This window comes from Papio anubis, chromosome 3 (genome assembly GCF_008728515.1).
Source record: "Papio anubis isolate 15944 chromosome 3, Panubis1.0, whole genome shotgun sequence".
Lineage (NCBI taxonomy): Eukaryota > Metazoa > Chordata > Mammalia > Primates > Cercopithecidae > Papio > Papio anubis.
Window position 1 is genome coordinate 90451906 of NC_044978.1, and position 20379 is coordinate 90472284.

General features: G+C 41.5%; 1 protein-coding gene across 2 annotated transcripts in view; it reads left to right on the top strand.

Annotated features, from left to right (window-relative positions):
• Positions 1–536: 536 nt before the first annotated feature.
• The window catches only part of TSPAN5 (tetraspanin 5), a 181165-nt gene continuing 161322 nt past the window's right edge, over positions 537–20379 (top strand). The window contains exon 1 of one of the 2 annotated variants that reach the window (XM_003898992.4): positions 537–1056. In XM_003898992.4, coding sequence (XP_003899041.1) covers positions 976–1056 — 81 coding nt within the window. In that variant the 5' untranslated portion in view covers positions 537–975. The remainder of the gene's footprint in view (positions 1057–20379) is intronic. The other variant, XM_009207222.4, reaches the window with a different exon arrangement.

Sequence of the window (20379 nt, forward strand, 5' to 3'; positions counted from 1 at the left end):
GGAGTGCATGAGGTTGGGATCCAAGTACAGATGGGGATGTTGGGGGCTAGTCTCGAATTGGAGGAACTCCTTATCTTCTAAGATTGGGAGAAAAGGGATCAGAAAGGGATCAGATAGAGAAAATGGTTAGGTAGTGTAAACCACGTATCTGAGATAGGTCTCAATCAGTTGAGAGGTTTATTTTGCCAAGGTGAAGAACCATAGCCCATGACACAGCCTCAGGAGGTCCTGAGAACATGGGCCCAAGGTGGTAGGGCTACCACTTGGTTATATAATTTTGGTGAGACAGAAGTTACAGGCAAAGACATAAATCAATATATTTAAGGTATACATTGGTTTGACTTGGAAAGGTGGGACATCTAGAAGTGGGGGCTTCCAGGTCATAGATGGATTCAAAGATTTCCTGATTGGCAATTGGTCCAAAGAATTGAGCTCTGCCTGAACAGTTGAAGTCAGCTTGAGTTACTAAAAAACACAAAAAACTAGCCGGAGCGAGCGGCTGGTGGAGCGACCTGTAGTCCCAGCTACTCGGCGAGGCTGAGGCGAGGAGAATGGCGTAGAACGCGCAGCGAAGCGAGCCAGCTTGCAAGCGAGCTGAGATCTCGGCCACTGCATCTGCAGCGGCTGCCTTTGCCCGAAGCCCAGGGACTAACCGACGGACCGACCGCTTGGCGCACGGACGCGGGCGCTTGCTTTGTGTTCGGGGCTAGCTTCGGCGAGGCTTGGGCTTGCAGCGCGCGGCTTCCCCGCTCGCTCGCGGCCACCCCGGCTCCAGCGGCCTCGGCGCGCGAGGGGCTGGAGGTGCGGGAGCCGCTCTCCGCCGGTCGGTCCCCGCGCGGCTGAGCCTGGGCCGCCAGCGCTGCGGCCCCCTGCGGCGTCCCTGAGCTCCTGCTCCCCGCCGGGCTGCTCCGAGCAACGGTGCTTCGGGGCTCCAAACTCGGGCTGCCGGGGCAAGTGTCTTCATGAACCCAGAGGATGTCCGGGAAGCACTACAAGGGTCCTGAAGTCAGTTGTTGCATCAAATACTTCATATTTGGCTTCAATGTCATATTTTGGGTAAGTTGGAGTGCTCCTGGAATTCCAACTATTGTGGCCGATCGATTCGCGACGATTTCCCCCACGTTGCTCGTTGCCTTTACTTTTCGCAGCCCCGCAGGCGCTTGCCGGAGCAGCGTAGAGGCATTCGCCTTCCGCCTTTCCAGCTTGCGCGTTGGAGAGATAAACATTTAATCCTTTCGAGGAATGGGAAGAGGTAAAAAGAGAAACCGAGGCGGAAAGGGGGCACCGAGGCCTTCTGGTGGCTTTTTAAGGAACGAATAGCAGGGATGCAGATAAAAGAAAGGGTTCGGCAGTTTGAGAAATGAGCAACCGCACGAATTGGATTTGCTCCGGGTGGGATATGGATGTTGGGCAGAGCGTGGTGTCATAATAGGGAAGGCTAATCGGGCGCAGCCGACCCTGAGGTCCACCTTCTAACAACGATCTGATTGGACGAGGGCTTGGCTCTGTGTTGCCGCGGCTGGTCTGTGCCATGCTCAGCGTGTATCTTCTTGCACCATCTCGGGCTTTGTGTAGGATGCAGATGCTGTGGTATATGGTTCTGTAATGTGCACGTAAATAACGTTTCCTGCACGCTCTCCTCTTTAGCTGGAAAGCGCTCCTTGTGCGTAATGGACTGGCCAGTGGGCGTGCGGGGTAGAGAGATTTATTTATATGTATATATCATTGCCAGGATAATAACAAGTCACCGTCAACACATATTTCAACGTGCTCGTGCCCCACGTCCTCATTTTTACAGGAGTGACACAGAGCGGGCCGTTTTGGGAAAACCTTTGGAGAAGGAGAAGGTGTGCGAGGAGGTGTGCGAGGCATGTTTCATTGGGAAACCGAGAGAGCAAATGCTTTAACACAAGGTTCAAATTATGCTCTGCTTGGGACTGCAATGTGTTGGGCACCTATTGTAATTAGGCTGGGACGCCTGATCTTTTTGTTTGTTTTGATTCTTTTCTTTGATCTGGCAAACGTGTTCAGCAGCCAGACAAAGAGTTCTCCAGGACAAGGGGAAAACGTTGGTTCGAAGACCATGTTATTTTTCTTCCCCTTCTCATCCCATCTCATCCTCTTCCTCAATGGGCACCCCCTTTTCCATGGAAAGTAAAGATGGTGGCTGTCTGGGTGGGGGATTCTCTAAGTTGCTGTTCAGTGTGAGGTAAACAATGATCCAACTGCAGGATCAATAATTATTCACAGCAGTTTGAACACGGAATGTATTTATTTGGATTCTCCTTTAATTTGGGCTGTTTGCTGTACATATATACATCTGTGAGAATAGTTGTCAATACGGCTCTTCATATTCTTTTTTTTGTACCGCACTCTTTCCAGGTTATTTTATTTTCTGTTTTCCATAATAGTACCTTGCATTGGTCATGTATGCTTTGTGATGGGGAAATGGAAGGGATTGGAGACCACTTTCCGTGGCAGCATGTCATCTGTCTTCAGGACTAATAAAGATAATGAGGGGATACATGAATGGATGTCATATCCGATCATTCCACAGGCAGTTTTTTGCCAGCGTTGTGCATGATTGCCGGGAGCAGTCAGCCACCTCCGTGCAATTAAACACTGCTACAAATACAGGAAGAAGAAATTATTTTCTTTCTTTACCCCTTCTCCGTTTGTGAAAATGTTTTAAAGTGGTGGGTAGTCACGTTTTTGAATAAGATCATCTGATTTGATTGGAACTTGAAACTTTGTGACTTGGAGAGGCACGGACTACCGAACTGGTACTGATTCTTTTTGGGATAGTGAGTTCAGGCCTCTTGTTTCTACTTGAACATTTCTAAAAGTTGCACATTTTAGCTACCCAGCAACAAAAAGCACCCAGGGACTTTCTCTGCCGTCTCCTAGCAGGGGGTGGTAAGGAAGTAAAAGGATTTGGGCCTGTTTCCCTCATAGTTTGCTGTAATTTTGTAGAGTGCACAGAGATAAATTTAGCCCTTTCTATGGATTAGGTTGCAGCAAAACCCCTGGAATTGTAGAGAGCTTCAAAGAATTGCAGAGTGCTTGCATGGAGAAGTTCAGAATAGAGCCGCATCTTTTCTGATTGTGAAGGTCTTCATAAGTGGGTGAGTGAGTATGGGAAGCCTGAAAGGAGACCTAGGCTATGGGACTAAACCAGCTGCCCCAGGCAGAACTGTTAAGTGGATATCTTCGTTATGAGGGCCGTTCACTTAGCCTGCCTCTTGCCTTCCCTTCTTCTCCTCTCTGTGCCCAAAGCCTTTCTCTCAGATACTCCCTCATACCTTTCCTATCCTGCTCTCTGCTCCAAAATTACCCCATATTTAAATTTCCTGCTTTTTAATACCATGGTCTCTAGTGATGATCAACAGAAAGGCAACCATATGGTTTTGGTTAAAGTAATTCAGACTAAGATGTTAGTGACTGAAAAGCCGGGGTCAGTAGCTTAGCAGCTTGCTTCTGAAAAGTTGCACACTTCTGCTCTCTACAGAGTCACCAACCTGTCTGTGATTGCCAAAAACAGCAGACTCGGTGCTACTCCAATACAATTATGAAGAGGAGATTGCCAACAGCATGGTTTCCTAATTGTTCATTTTCACACTGAACAGCTAGACTACATTTGACATACACACTGGTGACATTTACAGGTATAGTTCTGGTAAAATAAAATTGAACATATGGTGGCACCAGCACCGAGAGCTTGGTTCTTTTTCTGATCAACAGTTTGGCTCTTTGTTAGTTAACTGCCTGGGCCTCAGTTTCTCAGCTGTTAAATTGAAAGAACTGGACAAGTTATAACGTTCTTTCTAGTTCTTACACAGAATGAGTTTCTTGAGTTCCAGTATGCTGGAGAAGAAAAATAGAGTTTGGGCATGAATATATAACAGAAGTAGTATATGACTCCCAGGACATTTGATAAATTATAGACATTTTCTGTTAGGGAGACTTGTCTGAAGACTAGTTTTATTGCTTTCATTTCTTCCTCAAAGATCCTTCCATTTAAGAAAAAAAGAAAGAAAGGCCGGGCGCGGTGGCTCAAGCCTGTAATCCCAGCACTTTGGGAGGCCGAGGCGGGCGGATCACGAGGTCAGGAGATCGAGACCATCCTGGCTAACATGGTGAAACCCCGTCTCTACTAAAAATACAAAAAACTAGCCGGGCGTGGTGGCGGGCGCCTGTAGTCCCAGCTACTCGGAGGCTGAGGCAGGAGAATGGCCTGAACCTGGGAGGCGGAGCTTGCAGTGAGCCGAGATTGCGCCACTGCACTCCAGCCTGGGTGACACAGCGTGAGACTCCGTCTCAAAAAAATAAAAGAAAACAAATAAAAAAAAAAAAAAAAAAAAAAAAAAAAAAAACCAAGGCCGGGCATAGTGGCTCGCGCCTGTAATCCCAGCACTTTGGGAGGCTGAGGCGGATGGGTCACAAAGTCAGGAAATCAAGACCATCCTGGCCAACATGGTGAAACCTCGTCCCTGTGAAAATACAAAAAATTAGCCGGGCGTGGTGGTGGGTACCTGTAGTCCCAGCTACTCGGGAGGCTGAGGCAGGGGAATCCTTGAACCCGGGAGGTGGAGACTGCAGTGAGCCGAGATCGCGCCACTGTACTCCAGCCTGGCAACAGAGCAAGACTCCGTCTCAAAAAAACAAAACAAAAAACCTTTCACTAATTTCTTCTTGGCTTGTTCAGTTCCTGGTATAGTATCCGTGCTTTTCTCTCCCTACTGTGAATCTCAGATGTAGTCCTGGGAGTCATTAAATATATTTTTATTATTAGAATTACAGCTTCATGTATAAAATCTGAATCCTTTTATATAACAGTTGTAATGATATTCTGAGTAACAAAGTCAACATCTTGTACAGATTCCTTTCTCATTAGTTATCACAGTGTGGTGGGGGAAAAACTTGTTTTCTGTGTTATATGTTGGAACAACTCAAGACAGAAGGGGATTGATTTTATTGAGGGTGTCACCGTACTGGGACATTTGTCAGAAAACCCTGAGACTGCTTTGGGTTTAGGGGAGGGAGGAGAAAGAGGGTTTTGTTTTAAAGTCATTTCTTTTGGGTACTGAACCTCACGTCCCATCACTCATCATTAATAGATACTTTGCCCTTTTGGATTCTGGCTCTTGACTCTTTTGGATTCTGGATACTTAACTGTTCTAGGCAAGTAAATTGATCTCAATATTCTGGTTATTTATTGCTACATAACCTCCAAGCTTAGTTGTTTAATACACAGTTGTTTATTATTATAGCTCACAGTTCTGTGATTTGGCCAGGCTCATCTGGACAGTTCTCACTTGGGGCCTCCCACAGTTGCGGTGAGATGTAGTTGGAGTTGGACTTATCTGAAGGCCCTTTGGGGCAGGATGCCCAAGATGGTATACTCATATGACTGGCAACTGATGCTTGCTGGGAGCTTAGCCAGAGTTGTTGCTGGAGCACCTACACGTGGCTTCTTCCTGTCTCTAAGTCTTAAAGAAGCTTCCAGCCAGTTAAGGTTGCACTGAGAACTGTCAGTGCCACTTTTATCTATTCCACAGGTTAAAGCACTCATGCAGATTGCTCAGTTTCAAAGGGTGAAGAATTAGAAGCCACCTTTTGATGGAGAAGTGTCAAGGTCGCATTGCAGAAGGTCATGTAGGTTGTGGCCGTCTTTGAAAAATATAGTCTACTGTATTAAGGCACTGAGCCTTAATTTCTTGTTTATAAAGGAAAGATAACATTAATGGTGTTGTAGTTTCAAAGATTCAGTGAGATCATGTTTTACTCAGCATAATATTTCAATATTTAACAAATGGTGAATATCATTATTGTTATTCTCTCCAGATTTTATACTGGTTCCATACAGGGCTATAGAACTTCTAGAATGCCTTAGTCTAGTACTTTGACATCATTACTACTAGGTAATGATAATACCTTTAAGGTCTGGAAAGAGGATGAGGCAAATGGATTCAATAGTGACTTGTTAGGAAAAAACTCGATGGAAGCCGTGGAATGATTTGGGAGAACCAAGTCATTTTTCTATTTTCTTTGCTACGAAGGATTAGAAAAGCTTCAGATACTTGAGGCCAAATTTCTCTTTTGATATGCTTTCAGATATTACATTGTGTCTTTAAGTACAGGTTTATTCAGGGTTGATGGCAGGATCTTGCCTCTAATTTGCTTCCACGAGGCTTAATTCAGAGAGGAGGGAGACTCAGGAAACTTTGGTGGGGAGGGGGGGCGGGCATCAAGTAGGAAGCCTTATCTTATGATTCACTATAAATTGCAAGATGTTCTGGAATGATGATACATCAGCAGTTTATAAGTCATAATTTTTGTTTTAATTTGCTAGACATCTGTTAGCTTCGATAGCAACCATATGGGAATCTAAATTGCCTTTTGAATTACAGGGAGATGGTAGGAAGAAAGCTAAATATGGTTATGAAAGTGTCGTATGGGAAAAGTGTAAGAAAGGTATAAAGTGGGGAAAGTAATTGAATATAGGCTTGCTTAGGCTGGCCACTCCCTCTGTGAGGCAGTATGAAGGCGCAGAAGCATTCTCACTTGATGATATACTCCACAGACTGAAATGAAGCCAAGTGGGGAGAAGTTGGAAAACCAAATAATGTTTCACCCACCATAAAATTGCCAAAATGTTTCACTTATTTAGATGGGTCACTTTGTTTTAATGTCCACAGTAATAGATAGTCCCTGGCAAAAGGTGAAAGCAATCTGCATTTTTAACAGAGCTTTTCACTAATGATGTTTTTCTTGTAAGCACCCCACAGAGTCTTCCAAGCATATTATATCTTTGTGACAGATGAAGAAATTGGAGTACAGAGATGTGGAGTAACTTTTGAGGTGTTGAAGAGCATGTCAAGGTTTAGTTTTAGAGTGTTAAGTCTCTTCCGTAATGATAGCCTCAGCTTTTTGGGTGGAGACTTATTTTAGAAGATGCTTGTTATTCTAAAATAAAACATCAAGTAAGTCATTTACATCTGTTCATAATCGAAAAGTGATAAAGTTTTTGCATATGCCACGATTACCACCACCCACAAGCACAAAAGAGTTCGGATGAAAATGTTCTTCAAGAATATGGTGGAATAATTGTAGCCTATTGAAAATTCATAAATGAAAATTGGAGTATTATAGACAGTATTCTTGAATCACATGTTTTTTTCTGTGTGTAATACTGATGACTTAAAATTTGTAACTTCCAAATCATCATACTCCACTGGATTATAAGGGCTTCAAGTGTGGGGGCTGTCTCACTTTCATAAGCCCAGTTTCTTGCACATTGTCTGAAACACAGTAGATGTTGTAATAAACATTTGGGCCAGGCATGGTGGCTCACATCTGTAATCCCAACATTTTAGGAGGCTGAGGCTGGAGAATGGCTTGCGCCCAGGAGTTTGAAACCAGCCTGGGTAACATAGTGAGACCCTATCTCTACAAAGAAAAAAAAAAAGAAAACATTTAAAAATTAGCTGGGTGTGGTGATGCATGCCTGTAGTCCCAGCTACTTGGGAGGCTGAGGTGGAAGGATCACTTGAGCCTGGGAGGTTGAGGCTGCAACTGCACTCCAGGGTGACAGAACAAGACCCTGTCTCAAAAAAAAAAAAAAAGTATGTTGAAGGAAAGAATTACAAATCATCAGAAAGTACGTAGGAATCATCTCCTCTAACTTCCTAGTCAGTGAAGCATTCTCCGTTGTATCCTGCCGACCTTTCTAAGCATGGATCTGTTTTTGGACCGCTTTAATTGTAGAGTTTCATCTGTTTTCAAACTAGATGTAATCTGTCTCCCCATAATTTCCATCCTCCTAATTTACTGTTCATTTTAAATTTTTATTTGGAAACATCAAACCTATAGGAAAATTGCAAGTGGTATAGAGAACTTGTTTTTAATCCTGTTTGAGAAAAAGTTGCCAGCACGTTGGCTATCACACAAACAGTTTAGTATGTATTTTCTGTAAACTGAACTATTCTCCTAGATCACCACAGTGCAACCATGAAAGCCAGGGAATTACCAATGATACATTAAACCATTTAATCCTTAGGCTTCATCCAAGTTTCCCAGTTGCTCCAGTAATGTTTTAAAGCAAAAGAATCCAGGTCAGAACCACACTTTGTATTTAGTTCCATCTTTTTAGTCTCTTTCAGTCCTTCACTATCATGCTGTTGACACTTTTGACAATTATAAGCCAGTTATTTTGTAGAATGCCCCTCAGTTTGTGTTTGTGCCATTTCCACAAGCTTAGATTCAGGCTGTGCATCTTTGGTAGGAATTGTACAGAAATGGTGCTGTGTTCTCGTTGTACCCTATCAAGGTGGCATTGATTTCTGTTTGTCCCATTACTGATGATGGTCACTTGATCAAGGTGTTGTCTGCCAGGCAACACCTTCTTTGTAATTTATAAATATTTTATGGCAAATTACATTGAAACTATGTAAATAGCCTATTCCTCATCAAATTTTTAATCTGTTATTTATTTATATCAGTAAGAACTTATGGTCTTCCTTTTTTCAGTGTGTTTTAATGTTACTCTCATCACTTACTTTATTTAAAATGGCCCTAGGTTTGGCCAGTGCAGTCTTTTCACATTGGCTCCTGTGCTCTTTTAACTCCCATCAGTCTTTGAGCACCATCTTGCTCTCTGGCGGAATAAGATGTTCCAAACTCATTTCGTGATTTATCGGTGTCATCTTTTGTATCAGCCATTTCTCCAAGGAGCTTTTGAATGGAGAATGGAATTTAGAAGCCAAGATCTGGTTGCTTGGTGTGCTCATTGCTATTAGGGTGTTGCTACTCCATGTATGTATATACACATGTATATCTGTATTTCTGTATCTATGTACTTTTAAAACCATGAGTTTATAGTCATACCTGAAATTCCTGTCTGCAACCACAGGGTTTATTTTTTCCTCTCCATATTTTATAAATGCTTTCTTTGACAGTGAGATTCCTGGTTCCCATTATTCTTAACAGTTTACTTATTTGGTAAATCTCCCCATATGTAACCAGTCTTCTGCAGCTGCCACCACTTTTCCTCCTGGGGCTGCCCTCCTCAGCTGTTAGTGCTCTAGCATCCTGTGCCACCACCCCATCCCCATATGGATACCTTTCTCCCTGAGATACCCTGCTCGGGACTTCCACAGCATTCCTCTTCCTACCTTTTTGTAAACAGAGGCCTACCGGATTGGACTGACTTACCTAATGGCTTTGAATTTTCAGGAAGGAGAAGGTGAAGAGCCTAGGCTACTCTTGAATGATATAAAATAAGACTTACCTTCCTTCCCGATGGTCCTTCATTATTTTAAAATAGCCATTATGTCATTCCTAAACATTCTGTTTTCCACCTTTAAAAGCTCCTAGTTCCTCCTTGTGTTTACACTAATGATGTTTTTATTGTAAGCATCTCAAAGAGTCTTCCAAACATATTATATCTTTGTGACAGATGAAGAAATTGGAGTTCAGAGATGTGGAGTAACTTTTGAGGTGTTGAAGAGCATGTCAGGGTTTGGTTTTAGAGTGTTAGGTCTACATATGCTGTTTCCAGATTGTTCTTTGCCCTGGTCATAGTGCTCTGCCTGGGGTCCCATTTGGACACACCTGTATTAATGCAGCAACCAGAATGAAACACGTTGTTCACAGGCTTTTTAACCATCTGAAGAGCAGCAGGCTCTTGAACTCTCCCTTCAGTCCCTAGGCTGTGCTGTGTCTGGTGGCAGAAGCCTCTGCTACTGTCTGGAATTGACTTTGAGTAAGTTACTTTTACAGATTAGCTCCTCAGTTGCTCATCTAAAAGAACTGGGAAAATAATTTTTTGCAAAGTTGTTACCCAGTATTATGAGAGATCGTGCATATCAAAGTGCTTCATAAAGGGTAAATCTCTAAATACAAATACTAGTTATTAACCCAGGCTAAACTGCACTTGCTTTTCCTGGCAGCCAAGGCACACTGTTGGCTTGGATTGACTTTTTAGTGAAATAAAACCTTCACTTTTTCAAGTGAACTCTATTAAACCATCCCCCTAAGCGATGTGCCCTAACCCTCCAGTTAATTATTTGAATTTAGATTTAGTTCTGTTTATTTCTCCCATTTAAATGTCTTATTCTGGCCCATTGGATTTCACACTTGCTACCAGCAATCCTAGGCTTCCTTGAGGTGTATGTGGGTGGGTGGGTCTGTACTGGTGGGGTGTGGACTGAGCAGTACCTCTTTTTCCCCCAAGAAAAGCTTGGTTATTAGTTTGATATTTTGGAATACTAAGAAAGATTTTGCTTGAGAAAAGGCGTCCCACCGCTTAAGAAAGAAAAGAACCACTATTCTAGCCTTTAGATATTTTTGAGTCTTGATGGCCAAAGTACGTTTAAAAAAAGAAATTACTGCTCGTGTGGGTTTTTATCTCTTGGAATTTCTTCATGCCTGGGAAGTCCCTCTCATTAACTAGGGGCCAGTTCTGTAGGATTTGTAGAGGACTACTTGCTCGCAAACCAGACGTTCCCGATTAAGTCCTGCTCTTGCAAACGAAGCTGGGCATTCCTTCCCTGCAAACAGGGAGGACAAAGGAGCCAGCTGCAAACAGCAGACCCTGGGGGTTTGTTTATGTGTAAACATCTTGAAAATCCAGAAAGTCAAGGAAAGGTCAGAAAAACAACAATGTGTCTTGTGACTTGGCAACATTCCACAAACGACTATATAAAATAAAGTGGAGCGCACCATTTGGGGCGGCCGCCATGTTTGTCTTGTCTTGTCTTGTGTTGTCTTGTGTGTTCATTCCTTTGTTTAGGAAACACGCGGACCCCAACAAGGATTAGTTGATATTTCACCCCTTTATGCATGTAGTGTGGCAGCCTGATTAGTAAGTTAGGAAATTAGTAAGTTAGGAAATTCTTCTCACTGGGAGATCTGGTTCAGTAGGTCTGTCCAGGATGGGGCCCTGGAATTTCTGTTAAGAAAAAAATCAAAACTTCCTGCAAGTCATTGTGATGCCCAACCTAGTTTGAGACGCTCTAGCTTATTTTTCTTGGGAAGATGTGGCCTCTCCTTCCCGTTGCTCCCTGGAGGGGATGTGTGGGGAGAGCTGGGCATGGGTGGTGTAGAGCGGTGACCATTTCACCAGCACTCGAAGCTACCGTTATTTGCTTACGAGAAAAAAAAGGTGACCTATTTTATCCCTCAGGGAATTTTTTATTAATCCCAAAATGCCAGTTTATTTTTAAACCTGAAAGCCCTAAAAACAAAATGAGAAAAATCTCTTGAAAGAGAACCTCTAGTGCTGCAATTAGTATGCTAACAGTTAACATCATATAGGGCTAGAAGCTAGCCATTTATTCGATAGGCACAGTGAAGAGCTAGACTTCTGGTTCCTTTGCCCTGCTTCTCCTGGACCACTCTGCATGTGTCAATGCAGTTGAGTAGCTCTAACTACAGACACTTATCAAGAGCAGACCACCCCTCTCCTTCAAAAAAAATCAGCCTCCCCGTCCACTGTCCCTGTTCCTTTCTGCCTCCATTTTCTGGGGCTTTCTCGTTGGCCTCTCGTTTGTGGGAGGGGAATTGGCTTCTGCATCAAGGTCTGCATGACAGGTTCGTTGAATTCCCTCTGCTATAATGCTGTGGAGGGGACATTTCTTTTCCCATATCCAAACTTGCAGCACTGTCATGAAGACAGGTGATGGTAAAGCAAATGCAGAAGACCCAGACATGATATTTGCTAGTGTTCTTTTTTTTTTTTTTTCTTTTGAGACGGAGTCTCGCTCTGTCACCCAGGCTGGAGTGCAGTGGTACGAACTCGGCTCACTGCAAACTCCACCTCCACCCAGGCTGGAGTGCAGTGGCCTCATCTGGGCTCAGTGCAAACTCCGCCTCCCAGGTTCACGCCATTCTCCTGCCTCAGCCTCCCGAGTAGCTGGGACTACAGGCGCCCACCACCACGCCCAGCTAATTTTTAAAATATTTTTAGTAGAGACGGGGTTTCACTGTGTTAGCCAGGATGGTCTCAATCTCCTGACCTCGTGATCTGCCCACCTCGGCCTCCCAAAGTGCTAGGATTACAGGCGTGAGCCACTGGTCCGGCCACCACCAGTGTTCTTTAGAAAGCTTCAGTGTGGAATATCCGGGTTATGTGCAGTGTTTTCCTGTTATTTTCTTAACTTTCTTTTTTTCCTTCACCCCCTTTAAAAGAAAGTTAGATCTTTGATTATGGCTGGGTTCCTAAAGTAGAAATCTTGAAAAATACAATTTTGAATAAAACCCTATATTATTTCTCTGAGCTGTTTTACTGGGTCTAACACCACTCCTTTTTAAAAACAGAGAAACAAACAAACAAACAAACAAACAAAAAAACCACAAAAAAACAAAACAGAAAAGCCAACCAAACAAAACCAAAGCAGAATGGTATACAAACCCTATGGTTAGCACTGTGATATTATCCATATGTACATAGAAGATTGTTAATTATGAATCACAAGGTATAATTTTTAAGTAATGTAATCACTAAGCCCAATTACAAAATGATATTTTTGTGGATGGCAAAACATCTACAAATGGCAAAACATTTTGGCTCTCTTCATTGGAAGGGAAAAGTGATGTTCTATACCACTTCCAGCTACTATTTACTATTTTGATAGGTATTACAAGGCATAGGGCTCTTTTTACTTGTTGGAAAATTTTTCTAAATTACACTTGGCACTAAGGCTTGAATTTCTAAAAATCTGGAGGGAACAGCTGGTGCTCTAATAAATATTCAGGCCAGCTATTTTAATGTGTTGTACTCAATTAAGTAGTCCTAATAAAAGAGGAATACTTAAGCATTTCTCAAAGCATAATGTTGTGCTTCCAACAAAAATTTCCTCAACTGTTGATATTTCCCCCTAAGCAGCCTTAAAATTTAATTCTACCAAGTAAGTAGTCTAATCACTGATGATGCATTTAATGCCAAAATTAGTTCTGTTTTAAGGTATAGTTGTATCAATATGGCCCAGCCTTTGAACTGGAGACTCCATAGGTCACTGACCTTTTAGAAGAATTCTTTGTGTGGTTCAGTATGAGAGAGTATTGAAAGATTCATCCTAACTTGGGCATTCTGGTACCCTTGTGGTGGGAGGACAGAAAGTCTGCTGTTAAGGAGTTTAGACTTGGAGTGTGTCTGGATTTTTACCCAGCTACGTTCCCAGGCTTGTGACCTTAGACATTACTTGCCCACCTTGCAGTTAAGTCTCCCTTTCATCTGCAAAATGGCACGTTTAGTAGTATTAATATTATTAATAGTAGTATTAAGATAACGTCTATCTTGGAATCATGAGGATTTGAGGAGTTAATGTGTGTAAACTGCTTGGAATAGTCAATAGGTATTAGCAATTATTATACTGTTTTCCTCATAATTTCTTTTGGTTATTTTCCCTTCTTTCAGAATCATTAAAATAATCTTACATTGTAACATATATTTTTTGTTCTCTGTAATATTCTGCCTACATAAGCACATTCTCAAAATAACTAAAAGGAAAAAAAGATCTAACAAATGTTCACAGTGTTCTTTTCATTGTAATGAGTGGCACGCAGTTCTTATCATGGATACCAGACCATGAATTCGCAACTATTGTTTGTTGTTAATTTTCCCTTTTTTCTTTACCCAGTTACATTCACTATTTTCTTTGCAAAATCAAAGTGTCTCCTATTAGTATTTTGTACTGGGAAGTTGAGTTTCTGATGGATAACTGTGGTGTTAGGCTCAACACCTGGGTGGGGTGGGGAGGATAGAAACCCTTTATCAACGTCTGTTAAGTCTGGGCATTCTGGAACTATCTAGATGGGCTGTAAGTAAGTGTCTTTAGTTCTTTATGGTATCATAAATCCTGCATATTTGGGTCATTTTTTTTTACTCTGTATTTCAGACAAATTCTTTAGATTATGAAGGTGAAACTTGAGTCAGTGATCCAGATAACTTGGGTTTTCCCCTTATATGTCCTTCCAGCTGATGCAGAGCTAGGATTTTGGATTGAACTACCTGGATCATTGACTAATCATCTTGGTGAATGAGAGACTCACTGGCTTCTCCTCTAGGGCATAATGAGATGCAATGAGAGCTTGTGCTTTTTTTACCGCCTGTACTGTCCTCTGATACAGAAGACGCAGGCTGTCACATTTCCAAGTTTCATCTTCCATATAACTGGGCTCAGCATTGAGAGGAACGCCAGGGCATGCTAAATTAGTAGGTACAGGGAGCCTTGTCACTCATTCCCATGCAGAAGGCATGCTGAAAACCCCAGCCCTTCAAGGGGAAGTGGGGGATAAAGGGAGAAGTCTAAGTAGAATTTTTACTATAGTTTTTATTAGTAAAAAAGAATGATGTATGTAGCACCGTAGGAACAGAAGCATATTTAAAGTCATCTCTAGCTTACCAGAAACACCCCTAAAACTGCTGGTTTAGATTCATTAATCAACCTTACAGTCCTCAGATGGGTTGTGACTCCCTGTTGCGTAAACACCAACCATGTTACCTCCTGGTCCTCCTGACCTCCACTAGCTGATTTCAGCGAGTATCAGGACTTAGGTCGCTACCTGATGATCTAAAGCAACAAGTCCAAAAGTTCAGCCATTCGTAAACTACCTGCATGGTTTTGGACAAACTCTTGTGTCACCCCATAGTTTCTCAGATTTTATTATGCATATAAGTAGCATGGGATATGTTGTTCAAATGCGGATTCTGGTTCACTAGGAGTGAGAGGGGCCAAAGATCCAGTATCTTTAACAAATGCCCAGGTGATGCTGATGGCTCTGGCCCACTGATCTCACTTTGAATTGCAAAGATATAGTCTGTATGAAACAATCTTTTCTTTTAAATTGACTCTGATTTGAAATCTTAAATACATATATTTAAAAAGGAACATAAAGAGTATCACTATTCAAATGCATATAATGACAATAATATGACTTATTAACTTCTAGGTAGCTGTTGGTGCCTGCTGGTAAGCCTGAGTCAGAGGCCTCTTTTCTTTTGTTATAGTGGAGGTTAACAAGTGTACCAAGTGTTCGACATTCTGGCATCAAATGGAGACTTTCTCCTTAACTAGTCCAGAGATTCAAAGATAATTGAAAAGCAGTGACTTTATATTGAAGGATATTTAATGCCACGTTCTAAAACTGTCTCTTCTGGTACCCCAAGTCACTAGGGAATCTCACTTTGGGGAACACTTGTGTTTGAGTAATTTGCAGCAAGGCGTGCATTTATAAACTGAAACCTATTAGTGAGATGGATGGATCCCTAGAGGTAAAATTGTTGGGGAATGTGTTTAAATGTTTGCATACTCCGTGTTCTGTTTTCTGTTGGGAGTGTGGGAAAGAAGAGGGGCATCCCCCATTTCTGAAAAGTTGCTAACTCTAGGCCCAGTGAGTAGTTACATCTTAGTTATGAGAAAGAAAATGCTTTGGGAGATTGTATCTCAGGCTAGCAGGAAGTCAATTTTAAATGCTTAGGAACTGTATCTCAGTGGGCTTCCTCCTCTCCTTTTCCAAGTTGCTATAGGTATTGCTTATGGTCAGCTTTGGAATGAGTCTATTTATGTAATGCATTTTTAAAATAGGGTGCTTTTTATTACAAAAACAATAAGGCAACATCAATATTGCTTTTTTAAAGGAAACTTACCACAATGTTTTCTTTCGGTTCAACTGTGTTGAAAGTGGAAACTCTTCGTCAAGTGCTCCGAGAACAGTGAACAAACACTTTAAAATGAAAAAAATATTTTAGAGTTTCAGTTGTATTCCCCTATGAGGACTTGAATTTAGCAAACCTTAGTTAATTAACTTGTGAAAGGAAAAATGTTCTGTTACATTAGTGGCTTTTAAGCATTTCTTCTGACTTTACTGGCCTTTCCCCCTTAGGACAACATTTAAAATAAGTGTTTTCAACATACAGAGCAAATACCTTGTGAATAAACATCAATTTCACACAACCAGAAAAAAAAAAAAAAATCAATAAATCTCCTTTAGGCATTTGAAACACTGTACTTTTAAAGGGAGGAGTTATGATTCAGTAACAGGAAAACTAAGCCCGAAGAAACCAGGCTGTTAGTTTTAGATGTTTTTCAGCATGACCTTATAGAGGCGGAAGACTGGGGTTGGGAACTTGCTGAGGACCTGTTTCGTTATTGGTGCCCTACTTATCCAAGGATGGGCAACAGCTGCCCACAGGGCAACTCCTGTGAGAAAGCCTACTCTGTTTTTGTTTTTAATCTCATAACTGGAATCCTAGCGAAAATAGTGTTTTCTTTGGTACCAAGTTCTTTTGGCTTCGTCTGTTGGGTTTTGGAAGAATAAATTGAATGAAGAGCTATCTAGATGATACAAGTGTTATGTGGCATTTTCATATTTTTTCCTGACCCTGCAAGATTAATAATCCCTTATATTCTCACTATATGCTGTGAGAGTTTTGCTGTCCAGCGAAGATTTGAAACAATTGCACAAAAATTTGAAAATGGTGTTTTACTTGTCATTTTTAAAGATACAGAATCATTATTTTAGAAGTGAAGGGATAGGAGTCTCAAAACAAATTGAAATCTATTTTGTGAAATACATACATATGTATGCCACTTAAATATTGATATAGTTGGTTTTTGAAATATATATTATCAGTATATATCCTTGATGCTTATTAAATACTGTTCTTTGTCCTTGGACTTTTTAAAAAAGTACAGTCATGTATCACTTAACAACAGGGATATGGTCTGAGAAGTGAGTCGTTATGAGATTTCATCATTGTGCAAACATTGTAGAGTATACAACACAAACATACACGGTGTGAAGCCTACTACACACCTAGGCTGTATGGCGTAGCTTGTTGCTCCTAGACCACAGACTTGCATAGCATGTTACGTAATGAATACTGTAGGCAATTACAACACGATGGCATTTGTGTATCTAAACATACAGAAGGTACAGTAAAAATATAAAGGATAAAAAAATGGTACACCAATGTAGGGCACTTACCATGAATGGAGTTTGCAGGACTGGAAATTGCTCTGGGTGAGTCAGTGAGTCGGTGAGTGAAAGGGAAGGCCTAGAACATTACTGTACACAAATGCAGACTTCATTAACACTATACTTAGGCTACATTAAATTTACAAAAAATGTCTTTCTTCAATAATTAACGTCAGCTTACTGTCACATTTTATTTTATTAACCTTTTTTAAGCTTTTTTACTCTTGTAATAACACTTAGCTTAACACATTGTACAGCTGTATAGAAAGATTTTCTTTATATCCTTAGTCTGTAAGCCTTTTTTTAAAAAAAAAATTTTATTTTTAAAACTTTTTTGTTAAAAACGAAGACAAAAACACACACGTTAACCTAGACCTACACAGGATCAAGATCATCGAGACATCACTAGACAATAGGAATTTTTCAGTTCCATTAGAATCCTATAGGGCCACAGTTGTTCCGTCACTGATTAAAATATCATTACGTAGGCCGGGTGCGGTGGCTCAAGCCTGTAATCCCAGCACTTTGGGAGGCCGAGACGGGCAGATCACGCGGTCAGGAGATCGAGACCATCCTGGCAAACACGGTGAAACCCCGTCTCTACTAAAAAAAAAATACAAAAAACTAGCCGGGCGAGGTGGCGGGCGCCTGTAGTCCCAGCTACTCGGGAGGCTGAGGCAGGAGAATGGCGTGAACCTGGGAGGCGGAGCTCGCAGTGAGCCAAGATCGCGCCACTGCACTCCAGCCTGGGCCACAGAGCGAGACTCTGGCTCAAAAAAAAAAAAAAAAAATCATTATGTAGTGTGGGACTGTAAATATGCACTCTCTGGAGGAAAAAAGAAGAGAAACTACCTAAATGACCATATCATCTCTAAATATTTTCATTCATAAGAGACTAAAATTTCTTTACCATAGTACACTATGAATATGCAAACTAAACGAAAGTTGTTTTAAAGTTAAAAGCTAGAGATCTGTTTTAGAGTCTAACACATAAGCAGAAAAAAATTTTTTTTTGTGGTTATTAGTTGGAGGCTAGAAAAGCAACTCTTTGAACTATGAAATTACTAAGTCTTAGCTAGAGACCCCAACAAATCATTAATTATTGCTAAGAATCTTTTAAAATCCAGTTTTAAAGTTTAAGTGTTGTTTCTTTGGAATTTTTTCCCTCACCTGCCCCCTTCTTTCTGTGATTCTAATTACAAATTGAGAAGACAGAGCTTTTTACCTTTAGGGAAGCTAAATCTCTTTCTTGCTCTAAAAAGGTTGACCTGCTGATAAAGAACAGAAGGTTGGACTTCTTTTGAGCAGGAATAGCTGTGCAAATGCTTATTTCATTGTTCTTTGGCCAATCTTTTTAGCACCCAAGTATTAAAACTATGCTTTAATTGGTCTTTTGCAGCCCTGATTGTATAATCTTAGGACTTACATGTCGAAAGAGACCTTACAAATTATTTGGGTCCTAGTTTTTACTACTCTTCATCACTTTGCCTACCCTTTTCATAGTGGAATCCTTTGTTTTCCTAACCAAAATTTTAAGCAAAGACCCCAGTTTATAAAACAAGGAACAGAGCTTCTATTCTGGGAACCCAGCATCTTGGTATCACTGTGTAGGAACAGTGTGCAGAGGGGACAGGGGGAGTCCTTGTGGATTTTACCCATGGGTGGAGTTTGAGCTGAGACTGGTGTATAAGGCATCTGCTTACTGTTTATATGTTGAATTAGGATGAAGTTGGCACTTGACCTATGTTCTTTGTAGGATGTGTGCACGCTGAATTGCCCAAGTTGCCAAGTCCCAGCACTTTGACTCCATTTGGTTCCGCTAAATGGTTTTGGCGCAGTCGTTTTGATTAACATCAACCTTGCTTATGTTAAGAAACTATTGAGGTTATTTATTATGCATTACTCTCATGCTTTGGAATGAGCAGACTCAAAAACCTCTGCTTCATATGGATTCCATATGTGGCCTTTAAGTTAGCAGAAACACAAAGGTTTCCAATTAATTTGCACATAAAGTTGCATATTGAGTAAATTAAGCTTGATGGCATAGGCATTATTTGAAATTCTTTGTCATCTTTAATATTGTTTATATTTCATTTAAACAAGCTATTAGGTGTTTGAAGGTTCTGTGGTGATGAATATAACCTACACATTCACATATGTCCTGTTTGGTTTTTTTATTACAGAATGCAGATATCCATGGAATTTATTTTATTGTTTTGTACTGATGAGCTCCAGATAGTAGGAGATTATATAAAAAGAGGGGATATTTACTTTTTACTTCTGCGATTTAACTTTTTCTCCCCTCCTCTTCCCAATGCTAGGCAGAGAATATTACAACGTGTAAGACAGTGGTTAAGGGTGAGACTGCCTGGGTTTAAACATGGACCTTGATGTGTCCAGGCTGTGTGACCGTGGATGGTTACTTCATCACTTTGAACTATTCCTTTTGGGCAAAAAGTGGGTAATATTAGTGGCAACCTCTAGGATCATTGCAAAGATTCCATGAGATGATGTACATCCAACCCTGAGCACTCAGTGAATGCTGACGTGATAATTAAGGGACTAGTAGGTGACCACTCAGGGGAGTTGCAGGCTTTTGGTTCAGTGTCACCTGGGAAAAGGTGTTGTCAGTGTCCGGACCCTCAACTTTCCTTGTTAGGAAAGTGTACCCTGTATAATAGAACTTGTCACTAATGCCATGCTTCGTTTCCTTTGTCCCCCACCCATTGGAGGAGAGTGTATCTCCATGCTTTCCTTTGGCAACTGGATCTGACGGTTTTCTCATCCGGGCAGCTGCCATGTTCCTCTCCTCCTGGACCATAATTTCCTCTCCTGTGTAGCCAAAGCTGTCCACCATGTCCATTCCTGGTGTGACCTGGCCAGTCCTTTCTTTCTGGATAACAATGCCAACATTTCTTTTTTTTTTTTTTTTTTTTTTTTTGGGACGGAGTCTCGCTCTGTCACCCAGGCTGGAGTACAGTGGCCGGATCTCAGCTCACTGCAAGCTCTGTCTCCCAGGTTTATGCCATTCTCCTGCCTCAGCCTCCCGAGTAGCTGGGACTACAGGCGCCCGCCACCTCGCCCGGCTAGTTTTTTTGTATTTTTAGTAGAGACGGGGTTTCACCATGTTAGCCAGGATGGTCTCGATCTCCTGACCTCGTGATCCACCCGTCTCGGCCTCCCAAAGTGCTGGGATTACAGGCTTGAGCCACCGCGCCCGGCAACAATGCCAACATTTCTTATGTCTTACCTCGGGGATCATTTTGAGGCCACAGACCTACCTGTTTCGTTTTGTTTTTTTAAAATGGTAGTATGTACAGAACATTACAGTTTCCATAAAATCATGTATATCAATACGCCTAGAAAACTACCTGAAATATAGCAGCTGTCCCATAATTA